The following is a 16,752-nucleotide window of genomic DNA, read 5'->3' as shown; positions in this document are numbered from 1 at the left end:
TCCCAACCCCAGGCAGCCCAAAGAACCACCAAGAATCAGAACTTTGCTTTTCTCCACATGTACAAAGCCTCAGGCTGTGCTGGAAATGTTTGGAAATTGCCTGTTTTCCACTGTAAAAGGTAGAGCGATTTAGAACACCCCCTGAAAACACAGCACCAGCCAATAACTCATTCTGGAGTTTGTGGCATTTTCTCCATGTCCTGTAAAGCACTTTGCTGTTGTCTCCCCTCTGCTCTCTGGGACAGTCATGTAACACAGGGCACAACAACGTCCCACGGACACAGAGAGCAGGGATCGCCCACGCAGGCGTCCCAAAGGCTTTGGATCACAAATCCTCTGCCCTCCTGCAGCAGTGACCAGCAGCCTGCTGTGCACACACAGACACACAGAGGGATTCTAATGAAGAGGAGACACTGCATAATTCCTGCTCCAGCCTCCTCCCACCGACAGCGGATTTGTGTCGGATGCTCTGAAGGGACCGTTTGTTGCAGGAGCTACAACTTCTCCTATCGCTCGCCCACAGGCTGCCGGCAGCAGCGGAGGATTTCCATCCACAAACGTTCTCTTTCTGTTTTCAAAAGGGCTTCTCCCTTGAAAACTCCCTTTTTTTTTTTTTTTTTTTTCCTTATAAAGGAATTCAAGCAGGCACTGCGAGCAAGTATGAAAAAACCAGCACCCAGCATTCCTCCAGGACAGAAGTGTTTTGTGCCCCTGATGAAGTTAGGAGTGGGATGTTAAAAGATCATTCCTACCAACAAAATAAGGCTGCTCAGCCTCCACAAGTTCGTCACTAAATCAAAACACCCTTCTCTTCTGTTTTAACAGGTCTCTCTACCTGGATGCCAAATGCAATGGAGAACATTCAACCCACAGGTAACCAGGGATTAAAATCTGCCACAGCCTGACGGAGCCTCCTGATTTCCAAAAGGTGTCCCAAACTATTTGCACTTTTAGCCAGGTACTTTCAAATTGATTTCTAACTATTTCACCTCAGAGAGTCTTAAGAGAGCCAAGGGGAGTTCAGGCTGACTCCCAGGTGTAAAGGAGAACCCCAGGCTGGCCCTGCCATCAGCAGAAAGGACAAGTGGCAAAGAGAAGAGAGTTGGCTGGAGCTAAGTAAAGCGACCTGCAAAATCTTTTTAGGGGGTTCTCTGCTTATTGTAGAGCAACAACAGAGTTAGAAAATCCACAAATTTGAGTCCAGATTCACCCCATTTAATAACAGTGCTCAAACTGAGCTGCATTACCCTAAATCCTTCCGTGCTTCATGCTCCAGTGGCATCAACAGGAACTGTGGGTTTTACCTGATGCAAAATGGGGCTAGATTTGGAGGTATGATATGAATTATCAATCTTCCTTCAGCTGGTGCTCACTGCTCAGCCCAGTGGGGAAGGCACCACTGCTCCATCCTCCCTGCTGCATCCCTGGCAGGATCCTCCCTGCTGCATCCCTGGCTCCTTTTATCTCTCCTGGACACAGCAGCAACACAGAACAGGAACAGTAATGGGATATCCCAAAGGGATAGGAAAGACATGGCAAAGCCCCAGGGAAACACCTCCTCCCTCCCCACAGAGCATCCAGCCTGTTCTCCAAAGCAATTACAGGCACGTGGAGCTTTGATTCCCAGTTTTGCTTTTGTGATGCTGAAGCGAGCACTTGGCAGCAGGAGGAGCAGGGAGATTCCAGGATCCAATTCAACACTTGCTAGTTAAACACTGGACTGTAATCGTGGCCCTAGGCAGAGCCAGGGACATACAAATTACTTTTGCAGGCTGGCTTCATCCTCCTGCTATTGGCTATCCTCTCATCTTGGATGTTTAATGCATGCAATTCAGAGGGAGGCACAGAGACAGCAAGGGAGAGCCAGACAGATTTATAATATGCAAAAAAAGTAAGGTCATTTGGCACAGGTTTGGGTGCTCTGGTGCCAGGCAACACAGCAGAGCAGGGCAGCCAAGGCTGAGAGCGTCTCCCTCCATTTAGCTCTGTCTGTGCACACACAGGCTGGACGTGATGCCTGGGATGAGATGGAACTGGGAAGCACGAGCCTCCCCCTCTGCCTACACAGCAGGCTGCCTGACCACAGCACGACTGACTGACTGCAAAATCAGCTCCAGTCCCCGCTATCATCCGTCCCCATCCTCCTCCTCCGGCTGCTCTGCGTCCCATTATCACCTGTAATGGATATGGCAGTTGTGGAATAAAGAAAAGCAATTTTCCCTTGTAATTATTTTGCCATATTTCTGGTGAGATTAATTACGGCTGTTGGGCTTTGCTCAGCACTCAGCTGAGCTGTGCAGGGCTCTCACTCACCACGCCAGCAAGACCTCAGCAAAGGTACCAGGGGGTCCCAGGAGCTGGTCCAGGAGGGACTGATCCACCCCTCTACTGCTGGCTGCGTCCCCCACTGCCCAGTGGAAATGACAACAGGTACTCAGTGAAGAAGGAATGCTATCCCACTAAAAATTTGACTCTGTGCATCCAAGGAGGTGGCAATAGAACGACATCCAGAAGCCACCGCCCCTTCAGCATCCCACTGTGTCTGAGACCCCCCTGATCCCACAACTTTGGATCAAAGGGAGGGATCAGCACTGCACTAATGCACCCATCTCCTACAAATGCACTCCCACCATTCATGATTGTAGGGATAATTAAAATTCAGTTCTTTCCCAAACAGTTCCAGCACTTCCAGCCCAGCTGCAGGGGACAGGGGATTGTGGAGCACAGCCGTGAGCTCACAAAAATGATGCCTTCTAATAAAGCCCCGCCACAGAGGATGATGTGTGTGTTTGGGCTTGTCAGGAGGCAGTGCAGTAATGACTGTGCCTCTGCAGATGGGACCCAGGAGCACAAGGTATCACTGAGACATAGATTCCTAATCAACAAAGCATTCTCCAGGAACTCTGCAGCTCTGGACTGGGAGTTCTCCATGATGGGTTCCACTGCCCCTGCTGTTATCCTTTAGCAATCCCTAATTCATATTATCAGCAGGGAGCCAGGGACAAAGCCAAAACATTCATGACAAGGTCCAGAATCACTGTGCAGGAGATGAGGGACCAGGTTTCCACATCCAAATATTGAGCTAATGCTTCCTGTGGGTGCATCCTCCAGGGAAGTCACAACACAGGACAGGGGGTGACTCTAAATTGTCCCTTTCTAACCCCAAGGTTGTCAGAAGACTTCCTCTCCAACAAGAAGGAGAGAAAATTAAAAGAAAAAACTAAGAAAGAGCAAAGAAAAAGGAGAAATGGCTTAAGAAAGTGTTATTCACAGGTGCAGCCCAGGGATGTTACAAGGTCGGTGCTGCAGGGAGAAGGAGGGGAGGGAAAGGAAAAACCATCATCTCTTCTGCAGCAGCCCCTGTCCTGTTTTTCCCAGCTGGAGCTGGGAATGGCAGGAGGAGCAGCCTCAGGGCAGAGCATTGATGGGGTGTGGATGGCCAACAGACACATAAAAAAGTGTGGAAACTTAATATTTGGAAGTTCCTGAAACATTTGACAGCAGGGCTGAGCCAAGGCAACACCAACACCTGGGAATAGGACCCCATTACTCCCTTGGAAGCATCTTAAGGCACTGGCAAACCCAGAGTGGGGACTCTGGGGAAATACCTGCTGTGCAAGGAATCAACTTACACAGAGATCAGGGGCATTCCTGGCAGGGGAACTGCCAGCACATGAATAAAGCAGTGACTGCTCCAGCACAGACAAGACAGATGTTCTCTCTAGTCTCCTTATAACCTCTACATCGTGGCATTTAGACCTTAGCAAAAGGCTGACCTCATCTTCCAGTAAAGGGTTGCCTTCAACTCACAGAGCACCTAAACCAGAAACCCAGGCAAATCCCATCCTCCAAACCCTGGCCTGGGCAGAGCCAGCAGCCAGTGTCCCATGTTCCCACTGTGTCCCATGTTCACAGCCCTGGGGTCGTTGCCATGTGCTCAGGGCCTCATTTACTGCCCAAACCTCATCCCTGTAGTTAAAACCGTGAAAAACCTCAGCTATTCCCCAGCTGCTCCAAGGAAAGGCAAGTGCTCCAGCAGCCTTGTCAGATAAAGCCCTGCAAATCTCTGGCACGAGGATGTGCTCCCACAGCTGCTCCAAGCTGGTGATTAAGGACGGGGATTGGCAATTAAAGACAGAGTGGCACAAAGCACTGCCTTAAATTTTCTCATTTTCAAGAATTTCTTGTGTTTTGGGCTGCAGAGAGCTCCCCACTGCCCCATCACCATAACTTTGATAATGCCCTGATGGGGTGACAAGGAGTGTGCATTTCCTATTCCAATCAAGAAAAAAACTCCAGAGGGCAATGAGCTGCTGGGTCATTACCCAGCTCTGTGTGCTGAGCCCAGCCCGAGGGACACATCCCCAACATGCTCCCTCCCTTTCTGCTGCTTTATTGGAAAGAGCAAATTTTAGTCACCAGTACACCTTAAACACACTCAACACCAAAAGCAGTTCCCACTGCTAATGAAATGGAGGTGTTTCTCCACGTTTGAGTCCCTAAGGACAGCAGTGGGTACGGGTGCTGAGCCAGATCTCCAGGATATATGGCCCTAATCCTATTAGGCCAGGCTTGTGTCTGTTTTCCTCCTGTGTCCATGTTCCTCCCCTCTTCTTGTCTTTCCAGACCCAGTTTTCTCACTGGATTAGTTTCCACTATGGCTACAAACAGCATCTACTACAACAGGAACCAGACCTCTCTCAGAACCATGAGCCAGCACTTGGATACAAATCCTGACTTTGCCAGATTGTGGCTTCTTTTCTATTTCTTGCCTCCTTATACAAAAATAGTAAATATATAATACATAACATCACAGAAAACAAGGAGTTCTTTCTATTCTCTTCAGCTTTATCTACAGGTTTCTTGGCTCTGTGGATCCAGGATGCTTTGCTGAGGACCTGGATGAGGAGGGGATCGGAGTCATCTTCTCCCCATTTTTAATAAAAAAATTCCTTTTGTGTAAACACACTGCAAGCCACAGTGTTCATGGTGCCTGTACATTAATTACCACCTAATTAGGATGTCTTGGAGCAGTTTGTCTGCTGCTCTCCAATGCCCAGCACGGGATGTTTGGAGGATGGATGGTTCAGGTTTTCCAGCCTGTTCCTCCCTCCCTGGGTGCTACTGTGCTGCTTTCTGGAAACCAGGATGCAACAGGGAAAGGAAAATGGAAAAGGAGGAAAACGCCTCTGGTTCAGCATGAAGCAACCTGATAACACAACCACAAATGGGGGAAACACTGGTGAGATTGGAGACAACAGAGGATTCTGGAGGTTGTGGCAAGCTGGGAGGTTTTGACATCCTGGCTCCCTCCAGGAGCATTTAAGGGCTTTGGGCACTTCCCAAATCGTGGTGGATTCGTTCCTCCCGTCACTGCAGGCAGCTCCCACCAGCACCCACATTTGCACAGCACAGCTAAAAGCAACATGAAAATCCCCCTTCCTGCTCTCCTGAGTCTGTGGTGGCCTTGAGGGCGCAAGGACCAGGCTGGGGACAGCAGTCTCCAAACTGACTCACCAGGACTGTGGCTTCCTCTTCATGATGCCCTGGCGTCTCCACTGCGAGTGGGGGCTCAGGTGGTACGTGAGCTGCCGGCAGAGCTTCTCCATGGCCCCCAGGGAGTCCCCTTCCTGCAGAGACAAGGGAAGGACACCAGGTGAGGGGTCTGCAGCGTTGCTGTCACACCCAAGGGATGCTCCGACCCCAAAGAGGCTCCAGGAGCTGGCCCCATGCTGGAACCATGCTCCAAACTCTGTAAGGGGGAAAAAAATCCCCCTCTGATTGATAAGAAGCTGCAAGGATGCACCGTTATCACTGGACACTATGCAATAGCTTTCAGCACTAAAATTTTACAGAGATGGATTAAATAAAGCAAACTACCCATCCATTACTGTCAAAACTGCTTCACAGAAGAGCAAACAGGGGCTTTGTGAGCTGATGGAGATCTTGGCAACAGAGCTCAGCAGAAACTCTCAAAACATTTATTTTTCAGGATAAAAAAAAAAAGGCTTGAAGGAAAACAGGGATTTTGGTGTCCTCTCAATTTCAAGTAAAACTTTCACCACAAAGGATACTGGCTTGGAAAACTTTAATTCTGGTTAAATTTTGGTTCCTAAACTTTGGAAATTTTGGTTCCTAAAAATAAAACAAAATACAACCCCCAGTATCTGGACTGTTCAATCATGTCTCATTTCAAGATCTTCACATACGTGCTGTGACATCCAATAACATAAACCACCCGTCCTGCTCTGCCTTGCTTGCTCTCTGAAAGGTCACAAGCAGAGATTAACCCGACCTAAAGTTCAATAATGATAAAAAAGATCCAGATGTGACAATTGGCGGTGTCAGCCTGGTTTTATCAAACTGCTGCATCATGAAACATCTTAGAGAAGACACAGAAACTCAAACAGGAAACCCTACAATGAGCACTTGGTCTGGGGTCTTTGATCACAGAGATGGCTCAGGATTTTCTGTGTGCTGGGACAAGCCAGGTAGGGATGATGAGGAAGATGCTGAGGAAGATGCTGCTGGACACCCAATTACTGCTGCCTTCACGTCCTCCCTGCCCAGGTGCCCTGGCAGAGCTGTGAGCTCGTGTTTCATGCAGCCTAATTTATGCAATGTATTTCCCCCCTCGCCTCCGAGTCAGCAGAGCGGGACCGGCCTTATAAAGACATCATAAATATTGAATTACCAAGGAGCAGTTGGGATTTTGACAAATCACCTCTGGGTGTACAGGAAAACAATTACATCAGATTTTCTCAGGGTAAAAAAAACCCCAACAAACAGGACAAAAGGGCGTCTCTACAGATGGCTGGAGCAGAAACACCAGTGCGGGACTTGTGGTTTTTAGTTTCTCTGTTCAATCCACTCTGTAAAAACGAAGTCTTGCATAAATTGGGGTAGTTTATTCCCAGACATATCCAAGTGCCTACGCAGTGACTACCATTAATCAAAAGCTGATTTAATGCAGGGTGATACCTTCCCGGCTCCATCTGCACCAAAGGCACGCAGTGACAGGTGATTTCAGCAGCTCAGGTAGAAACTCCAGATCCACAGATACCAGCAGGGCACGGTGTATGGAAAACATTGTGTCAGCACGAGCTGGGAACAGCGTGAGCCAGGAGCCATTTCTCACCTGAGCTCCGCAAGCGTTTGACGGATGTACCTCCCGATTCCCAGGAAATATGGGTTTAAGAGCATATTTAAACCCATGCTTTTCAACACCTCATTTATCACCGTGCTTAAATTGAAACAAGGGTTTTAATCCCACAGATTTCAACGGGATGTCAGCCTGTGCTAAACCTCAGGCGTGCCCACAGCTCCTCTCCCGCCGGCGACCCTGCGGCAAGAACCGGGTACTGCTCTGGGCCTGGGGGTGGGTGAACCCTGGGAGCCTCAGCCTGGCCAATTAACACAGGTAAAAAAAAAAAAAAAAGAAAGACAAGGTTTTATTTCATGTTTTCCACTGGAAGGTCTGGAAACACATTGCAGTCATTCCTTAATTAAAGCCTCAACACATTTCGGGAATGCAACAGCGCACGCCGCTCCCTCCCAGCGCTCTCTGCCAGCAACACCTTCCTCACTGTGTAACCAGCATCCCCAAAGCGAGATGAAAACACCACGAGTTTTTACACCTCCCTATTTTTTCTACCTTTGTGTAATATCCACAGCAAGTTGCCAGGTGCCATCAGCTTTCATTTTATCTGCTTTATTCTTTTTCAGCTGTTCTCTTGCAGAGCATCGCAGCAGTCCCTGAAATAGCAGCGTCCACCCTGGGTGCTGTGTGGGGGTTCCCATCTCCCAGCCCTCCCTGCATCCTCTGAAAAAAACTCCTTGTTGAGAAGGAAACAATGTGCTAAAATGCTGTGGAGTAAGGACACAGTGCTGACATTCTGTGCTGCAAATTACGTCCAACATAACCCTGAAAGAGATAATTAAATTTGTCTCCAGTATTATCTCCCAACAACTGAACTGCCAGGGAAGTGAAATGATGCACAAGAGAATGTGGAAAAGAAGCTGAGAAAGTAAAAAACCCAAATTTTTGCTGGTACAAATGTGACAGGATCATCTTGCCTCTCCAATAAAAGGCTTTTCCCCTTCAGCTGCCAGACCTCTGCTGCAGTGGGTCCAGGTAGCTGGTGGAAGCTCAGACCTGAATTTCACATCAAACTGATTTCTGAGAACTTCATCCCAAAGAATTCCTCTCAACAGAACCCAGCAAATCGTCCATCAGCACTGACACAGCACACTGAGGGGGGTCCAAGGAAAGAGGCTACAGCAGGACAAAGTGTTTTAATCTTCTGTATCAGCAGCCACACCCAGCTCATCCTTCCATGGTCATCCCAAACAGACCACTCTTTCAGCCCTTTTTCTTCACAAGCTCACCTCCCAAACCCTGCACATACTGGGCTACTTCTATTTTTGAGTTTTAAAATATGATTTAGAGAACATAGTTTCTACACACACCAACTCATGCATGGTCTGTAGCTAAGTGCTACAGTTAAACACTGGGATAAACAAACAGTCCATTTCAGAGCCCTCAAAAGACACATTACTTCTGCACATCTCATTCCCATCACTGCACTTCACCTGCCCATGGGTGAGACACAAACCTTTCTGCTTCAAGAACCCACATTTTTTAGGTACTTTCCAGAACCTCTGCAATTCCCCCTGAGAGTTTGCAGGAGTCTCCAGAGCAGCCCCAGGGGTGATCCCTGGCACACGAGGGCTGCCCTGGGCTGCACAGAACTTGTGTGCAGGAGAAGGGAGTTTTGCTGGTGCAGTGCCAAAGGCTCCTCTTACGGTCTAAACAAAAGCTTGTTCACTGTTTATGATCCAAGTCTATCAGGAAACAATTGAAGCTGACGCACACCCTCGTGGGACTGAGCCCAAGAGACTGTTTGAAAACTGAGTCAGCTTAAAAATCAGCCCAGCTTGCCTGTGTTGGCAAAGCTTTAACCTCGCTGTCTGTACCATCAGCATCCTCAGGCATGATGGAAGAGAAGCCCCAAACCCCACCGGGCAGGCAGATCCTGCTGCCATCCTGCCTCGCTGCTTCCAGTGATTTAACTGCTTCCCACAAAATGAAAAGCACCAACCAAAAGGTCTTTTTGCCCCATCTGCTCCAGTCTGGATCACATCACTCATGCAAGGTCAGTATAAAGCTGGGGTTTTGTGGTCAGAGGGTGCATGAGTGGCAGGGCAGACTTCCCTCAACCCGCAGAGACCGAAACCCACAGCGCTGGCTTTTGGCAAACACCGCGTGCCCTTTCCACAGAAAGGGCAATAATAAAGCACAAGGAGCACGTTGTCCCACCACCAGACCCAAACTGCAGCAGTAATCATTCCTGAAATAACACACAGGGATGAATCTCTAGCAAAGGCATCACCAGTGACACCACATAAGATCTGGCCCTTCTAAACATCAGGCATTTGTGGGTACGTGCGTGGGAAAGTGCATTTGGTACTCTGGTTTCCAAACTCTGGGAGGAAAACTGCACAACATCTCAGGGTTGGGGAGATAGGACAGACCACCCAGAGAGCTCAGCTTTCCCAGCTGACAGTGCTGCCAGGAAAAAGCTTGTTTCATAGAGCTGGGATATGGCCTTTCCCTTAGCACTGCACTCACAAGCCAGCAGATAAATGCTGGTAAGAGGCTGGTGACGAGCTCAACTGAGCTCCCCAGAGATCCATCAGCCACACATCTGGAAATATCCGTGAGTTCCCAAAAACTCTTAGTGCCATGGTGTTGCACACACATGTACAGATCCTGCATGGACAGAATCCTGTGTCACACGGAGCAAAACTACTGTGAGCAGCACCCAAATGGGGGCCAAAGCCTCACTGCAAGAAGCAGGAATGTTTTATGGCACTTGCTTTCCCTTCCATGCATCTTGGCTGCCCAGCTGGAAAGCTCTGAGGAGATGTGAGCACGTCACACAGCACCCTGGCTCTCGGCAAGGCTCAGGGAGCCCACGAAGCACAAGCCCAGGTGGTGCAAGACTCAGCTCAGGGAAGCAGTTTTTGGGCAATATCTTGGTTTCTATTCAACTGTGTCCCCCCCAAGGTGGCAGAGACCCAGCACAGCTCCCGGCCATCAGGCATGAGGCAAAGCCTGGGTCGGAGGAGGGATGTGGGGAAAATTGAGAGCAGAGGCTTTTCCCTGCAAAGGGCCCCTTTCCCCATCATTCTCCTCTGCCTTTGCCTGCCCTGGAGAAGCAAAGGGCTGCTCACTGCTGGGAGGAGCCCAGAGATTCATGAGATTTTAATCCCTTAACAGATTTCAGCTGGGACAGGGATTCATGGCACATGCCCCATCTGCAATCCACAACCAGCCCCGTGCCAGCGGGATCCCGTTCAACTGGAAAACAAGGGGGAGCGGCAGGAGCTGAGCCCTGGCTGTCCCCACGGGGGAGTGGGTGCCCCAGGCATGTGCTGGGCACCACCAGGGTCCTGCTGCTGGCTCCGGCCCTGGAAGGGGACCTCTGGATGAAGGGCTGGAGCTCTGGATGAAGAAACAGGATTCAGTCAAACTCCAGGGATAAGCGAGAGCAGGTGGAGGCCAAGGGCCAGGATCACCACATTGTGTCCTGCCAAACCTGCCCTGGGTTCTGCAGGGGGACCAGTTTTATCCTCACTGATGGTGTAAAATGTGGTGTAGAGGGGAAACCATTCAGCCTCCACACGCACCCCCCGACAGATCCCGTGGGCGAGGCATCACCCGGCATCTGCACACCACCTTTAACCACTAATGAGCCATCCCTGGAAACGTTCCTCACTGCCAGAAAGGGAGGGGCTAATTAGAAGCAGAGGGATTACACCATGGGAAAGCAAACACGGGATGAACAGGACCATGGTTCCACGGGGAAAAACAACCCTGGCATCGCTGCCTGCCCTCCCTGCGTCACCACGTGGCAACAACTCCTGGGCGATGCAAGACGTAAGATTTGGGTTCACAAACTGCTCCAGAAGAAGCAGCCAAAGAACTCGGAGGAGGACACAAAGCACAGGAAAGCCTCATGATAAAGATGTTGTTACAAATTAATTTGTTTTCATTAAGAAATTAATCACCCGCTCCTCCTCCAGCAGCAGAATCCCCGGTGATGTGCAGAGCCCTGGGGGGGGCTGCACTGGGGCCAAACATCCTGTAAAATAGGCCAACGTTAATGATTAAAGAGCCCTGGTGAAGAATTCCTGCTGCAGCACAGCAGGGGATTGACCCAAATTAGAACAATTAGCCATTGTCTGCAGGCGGAGGAAGCGACAGGTTTTTTTTTTGTGTCATTACACAGTCCCACATTTCTGTCACTCACAATCAATCCCGAGGAAATTAAAAAAAAAAAAAAGGTGCTGTCCTGCAAATCTTAACACACAAGAACTTCCATACTGGCCCTCCCAAATCGTGATTTTGACTTGATTAAAAAATATTTTTTTTCCTTTCTTGATTTCTTTTTAAAAACTTTTCAAACTTGCAGCATCACTTTCTGGATGCTGCAGGATTTGCAGTTGCTTCTCTGATGCACAAAAAGCTCTGTCCAGGCACAAACCATTGTAGTCACAAGCCAAGGAAACTGCACTCATCCTGGGAGCACCATTCCTGCCTATGAAATATTTGATGTGGAGACCCCTTCCATTTGCTTTCCATACAGTTCAGTAGAGGGTAAACCTTAAAACATGACCTATTTCACACAAAAAATACAGAGAGTGATAGATTTCCTTCCAAATCCTCCTCCTTGGGTTTTTTTCTGTGTCTTGGGTGATTAGCTAGGACAATGGGATAATAGTTCAGACTATTAAGCAAAAAAACCCAAACAGCTGAGAGACAAAAACCCCTATGTTCACAATGATAAATGGAGTTATTACACAGTTAAACAAAGGCATAAAATAGTGAGAGATGCTCTGGGAAACCCTAGGACAGATCATCCTCAATGGCTTTAATGTGTATCAAATCAGTTATTAAAAAATCAGCAAGAAGCAAAAGAGAGCAAATCCCCAGTAACCCGTGCTGGTGTGGGGATAGAGTCTGGAAAGGATGACAATGAAATGAAGAGGAAATGTTGCCTCACCGCTGTGAAATGGCCCCACGTGCGAAGGTGTCACACGCTGTGAGGTCCCTGACACATCCTAAAGCTGATGGGACACAGGGACCTCCAAACACCTGCTGGGAAGGCAGGAGGAGAAGGCAGGAGGAGAAGGCACAGGGACACATCTCAGGGAATCAGCGAGAGCCGCGCCCGCCACCCACCAGCGCAGAGCGGGTGAACCCCCCATAACCCAGGTCAACACGGTGGCTGGGAGAAAGCTCTGCCCACCCAAAACCTGCAGCTGCTCCTGTGGCCCCAAAATGTCTTTCCCTGGCTGCTGGCACCAGAACTGCATCCTGCTCCCCGGCCCGGCCCCGGCGCTGCACAGAACCCGAATTTACGCCGCCTTCCCCTTTGATGTAGTCACGCGGGGCTGAAGTCATCTAATGGCTTGCTGGTTTTCTTTTTTTCTTCCCTTTCTTCTTTTTTTTTTTTTCCCTTTCAAAGCTTGGGGCTAAACTGCAGCCTATTGTTGCCTGCAGACATCTGTGCTGCAGCCCCAGAGCCCACCCCCAGATGTGCCTTCAGAACTGACCTCCTCCTGTGAGACCAGGAGCTGAGGAGGTAGGAAAGGCCTTAAATCCACCATTCCCACCTCACTGAAGGCCAAAACAAGGCAGTACCCTACAACCTCATCCAGGTGAGCAGGAGAGGATCCACAGCAACAACAAATCCCTCTTGCTGCGTGGCTGAATTCCTCAGGCAAGGCATGAGAAACCCCCCTTGTGCTGTAGGGAAGAGCTCTCCAGGGAAGTGTCCTTAAAATATCACCATAAGGGCACTGCAATTCCCTCTCCATCATTACAGGCTCCTCTGGGAAGAGAATCCAGCGTGTGGAGAATGAGTGATGAGGTGGATGATGCCCAAAGGCAAGCAGATATTGGCACAGTGGAGGGAAATGACATATCTTGTCCACATGGAGGAAAACTAGATCCAAGTAAAGTGACAATATTGGCTTTAGATGGGCCAATCTGACCACCCAACAACACCGTGCAGAACTTCTTTTGAAAATAAATCACGTCTGTTTTAATTCAAGTTAGAGGAGGGACGGAACAAATTTAATAAAGGCCATTTTAATAACAATGAGGTTGTTCCCAGAAGGCTTCACCGCAACTGAGCTAATTCCACTGGGTTTTTCCCGAGTTTCTCCAGGTACTCAGCCATGAGGACAAACACCACCCCTGCCTCCCCCTGCTCAAGGTTAGGGCCAAGCACTCACTGGCAGCAGAGACACCCTGATGGCTTTTGTAAGGGAAGGATGTGCCCCAGAATTAATTCACATCATGAAATGGCCAAAAAAAGAGCAGCTGGTCCTGGAAGAGAATGGAGGTCTCTTATAGGAGAAGGGCCATTTGGCTTCTTACAGGAAAAATGCATTTTTTTGGCATAGGAAATTCAGCTTTGGGCTCGGTGACCCCTGTCTCAGCACGGCTCCAGCACTGAGCTCATGGCAGCTCAGGTCCTGCCATAAGCAGCACTCCCCATCTGCTTTGATGAAAGGCCAAAGTGTGAGGCCTTGGACTCAGTGTTGACACACCAAAATGAAAAGCAATGTACAGTGGGGCTTATCGAGAGAGCCAGAAGTACGAGATGAATGGGATCTGCAGCAACTCAGGAAGTTATTCAAAAGGATCCTGGAGTAATATTACACTTGGACTTCAGAGAAGCAATTAAAGAAGGCAATAAAATTCGAGGTGATAGATGGCCCGGGGGGGGGGACATGGAAGATAAAGGGAAATTGCAAAAAAGAATATAAAAATCTTCTGTGAGAGCTACTGGAGGGTACCCAGCTTAGCTTCCACAGCAGAGGAGGAATGAGCAGCAGTCAGAACAGCGTGGGGAATGGCAGGGATCTGCACCCACCAGCTGCACTGCCCCATGTTGTGATGCCCAATGCTTGCCTGAGATGTGCCTGTGGAGGAGGCCTTTGAGCAGCATCACTCCAACACGTGTTCCTGACATACACAGTAAGGTCCTCAGCCAAATAAATTGGGCCCACTTGAGTGCTATAAACAAAGTCACCAATGGGGAGGCCATTTAGGTGCCAGTGTCCGTTCCTGGAAAGGTCACTGGACCATCCTTTTAATGACAGATGCAGCTGTACCCTCCTGACAGACACAGGGAGCTGCCATAAAACAAAGAGAGCAGCTAAAAATCCAGAAGAGCCATTCATTACCCTGGAAATATCTCAGCAAACAACTGACTGGCAAGATAATCATTACAGCTGGTGCAGAACAGCAAAGAGAAAAGCACCCAAGGTGCTGCTGACTGGGCTGAAAACGGGAAGGGCTGTCAGAGGTGTCAACCTCCAACGCCTGCTGAAGTCAGTGTGTTCAGTGGGTGATGGCACTCACCCTCCTCCTCCACACACACAGACAGGGAGGATTGATTTCAGAGCCTTGGGGGATGCAGAACCCATGGGCAGCTCCTGCCCAGGGGGGGCAGAGCTCCCCACCACTCTCTGTGGCTGGCCAAGAGCAGTTTGCAGGTGAAGCTCCATCGTGTTTTGGCAAACAGCATCATCCCTTACCTGATGTCTCTACTTACCTGTCCAGCCTCAGGCTGCAGAAAGTGCTCTGCCTCCTGAGGGGCTCCTCTATTTACTTCTCAGCCTCTCAGCCCCTGCTCAGGGATGGAGTGATGGGGGCACAGAGCTTAGCATGGAGTCTGAGTCTCCCACCATCCTTCCCTGAGCAAACCTGGCTCTTCAGCCAGACCCTGCCTTGGCCTCTCTCTGCAGGAGCTGGTATTTCTGAGGGAACATCCCACTTGGAACCACAGGTCACAGCCTAGCACCTGCCTTTGCTGCTAAATGCAGGAACCTCTCGCTGTCCTCTGCACCCACCTCCCCCCAGGGCTAAACCAGACGTGGATTCTTTGGTTATTTGTGTCCCAGATGTAGGACACCACGCAGAGACTTTCCCAGCCCAACAAGTCTCCTGCAGAGCCTGTGTCTCAGCTGCACCGCGCCAGATCCCACGGGAAGCAAACCCCAGTCCAGGCTGTTATTGCTGCTGGAGGAGACCAGGACCATCCCTGGGATACTGCTGCAAATATTTATGTCATTCCCTGGAGGCTCTCAGCCCCTCACCACAGCCCTGGGAGCCTCGTGATGTGCATGAGAGCCTGGGGAGGGGCAGCAGCGACCCCCTCACATCAGTCCCTGTTGTTCCCTGCAAATGTGAATCCCAGGGCAAGGGCATAACCCTCAGAGCAATGCTCGTCTCCAGCTCATTAACCACTGTGGGGCCCTCGTAGGCACAAGAGAACTGGGAATTTTCCTATTTTTTTTTTAAGGAAAAAGATAAGATCACAGTAAGGAAGCAGCAGTCCACAGCATCCAAGCTCTCCCAGCAACAGCTCAGGGAAGGAGTGGGGTCACTTCATCACGTGCTCCAAGCAGATGTGAAACTGTGGATGCAGGCACAAGAGCTGTACTGGGGATTTCCTGGAAGGATGGATGGCAAGGAGAAAAAGGAAAGTGACAGAGAAACTGGGAGGATTAGCAAATTACCCTGTGATTGCAAAACTCTTTGAAGATGGAAAGGGTGGGATAAAGCTCTTACTCAAATCCTCAAATACCCCAAACTGTGAGATAATCACTTGCTGGACTTTGACCAGAAATCACAGTCCCTGCCATCTAGGAAGAGCAATCACTGAAAATCCCCCTGGCACCTTCCCTATCTACAAGAACTCATCTCTTTGCTTCTCTTTATTACTTTTTTTCCTGCTAGAGATGGGGCAGGTGCATCCCCACTGGAAGGATCAATCACATGGTGATTCTCAGGGAAAGGAGGGCACATTTTACACATGGGGTGAACCAGACAGAGGGGTCTGTGCCCTACCCCAAACCTGCCATGCTGCTCACTGAGACAGCTCCTCTATTTGGCTGGGTGAAAGCATCTCTGAGCCAAACTGAGGGGATGCACAGCTGCCCCTGCAACGTGACTCCGTGCTGGGAGCTGCCAAGGCAAGAGCTTGGAGATCAGCAGCAAAGGGACAAACTTCTCCTTGCTCCAAGAAATAGCCTGAAGCATATGTCAGGACAGCTGTGATGCTGCAGGCAGGCTAGATGCCAGTAACTCTTCAAATTCCGGGATTTGTGCTGGAAATGAGAGAGCTCTGGTGAGTCCAGTGTTGTGCACAACCTTTCCCAAATCCAGGCATCTCTTTTCCTTACTGTGAAATGCTGGTAGGGTTCTTTCCCTTTCTCATACAGGGCTTGAGGAACCAGAAGGAAAGGGTGTAGAGAGCTGTTTGGCAGTACCAGTGGCTTATCCTCAGTGCTTTCAGCTCACCCTGCAGCACCACAGGTATTCAGCACCTCTGGTGCAAAGCCTGGCCACGGTGCACAAAATCTGAAATTTGGGGTACATGCAAAACAATGGATTTTTCTTCAAGCCCACAGCACGGGGCAAAGGCAGGATTTGGGGCAGAGACCCTGGGCACATCACCATCTCCATTGTTCCCCCAGATGCTGCAGGAGAGCAGCACACTCGCTGTGGTGCAGCAGGGCTAACCAAAACATGCCCCAGCACCTCCAGTGGTCAGGGTTGAAAAATGGGTGTACCAGCTGACTGCAGCCCCAAAACAGCTGAGATTGGATCCTAATATCTATTAGAGCTTCTTTCAGCCACCTTGGCAAATGGTGAGTAGGCCTCTTCTG

The 16,752-nt window shown here is 49.7% G+C and overlaps 1 protein-coding gene and 1 long non-coding RNA gene across 4 annotated transcripts in view; one reads left to right on the top strand and one right to left on the bottom strand.

Moving 5' to 3' along the window:
* The window catches only part of LRRC75A (leucine rich repeat containing 75A), a 70,957-nt gene that overhangs the window by 20,497 nt on the left and 33,708 nt on the right, over positions 1-16,752 (bottom strand). For all 3 annotated transcript variants that reach the window (XM_051809731.1, XM_051809730.1, XM_051809732.1), the window contains exon 3: positions 5,518-5,630. In XM_051809731.1, coding sequence (XP_051665691.1) covers positions 5,518-5,630 — 113 coding nt within the window. The remainder of the gene's footprint in view (positions 1-5,517; positions 5,631-16,752) is intronic.
* LOC127480983 (uncharacterized) lies at positions 2,794-5,400 on the top strand. Its single transcript, XR_007908071.1, has 3 exons — positions 2,794-2,854; positions 3,168-3,296; positions 4,627-5,400. It is a non-coding gene; the product is annotated as an uncharacterized LOC127480983 (long non-coding RNA).

The sequence above is a fragment of the Manacus candei genome, unplaced genomic scaffold (genome assembly GCF_025592945.1).
Source record: "Manacus candei isolate 608988 ecotype Guabito, Panama unplaced genomic scaffold, ASM2559294v1 h1tg000076l, whole genome shotgun sequence".
NCBI lineage: Eukaryota > Metazoa > Chordata > Aves > Passeriformes > Pipridae > Manacus > Manacus candei.
Note: the sequence above shows the minus strand (reverse complement) of the source record. Positions and strands in the feature narration are given on the sequence as shown.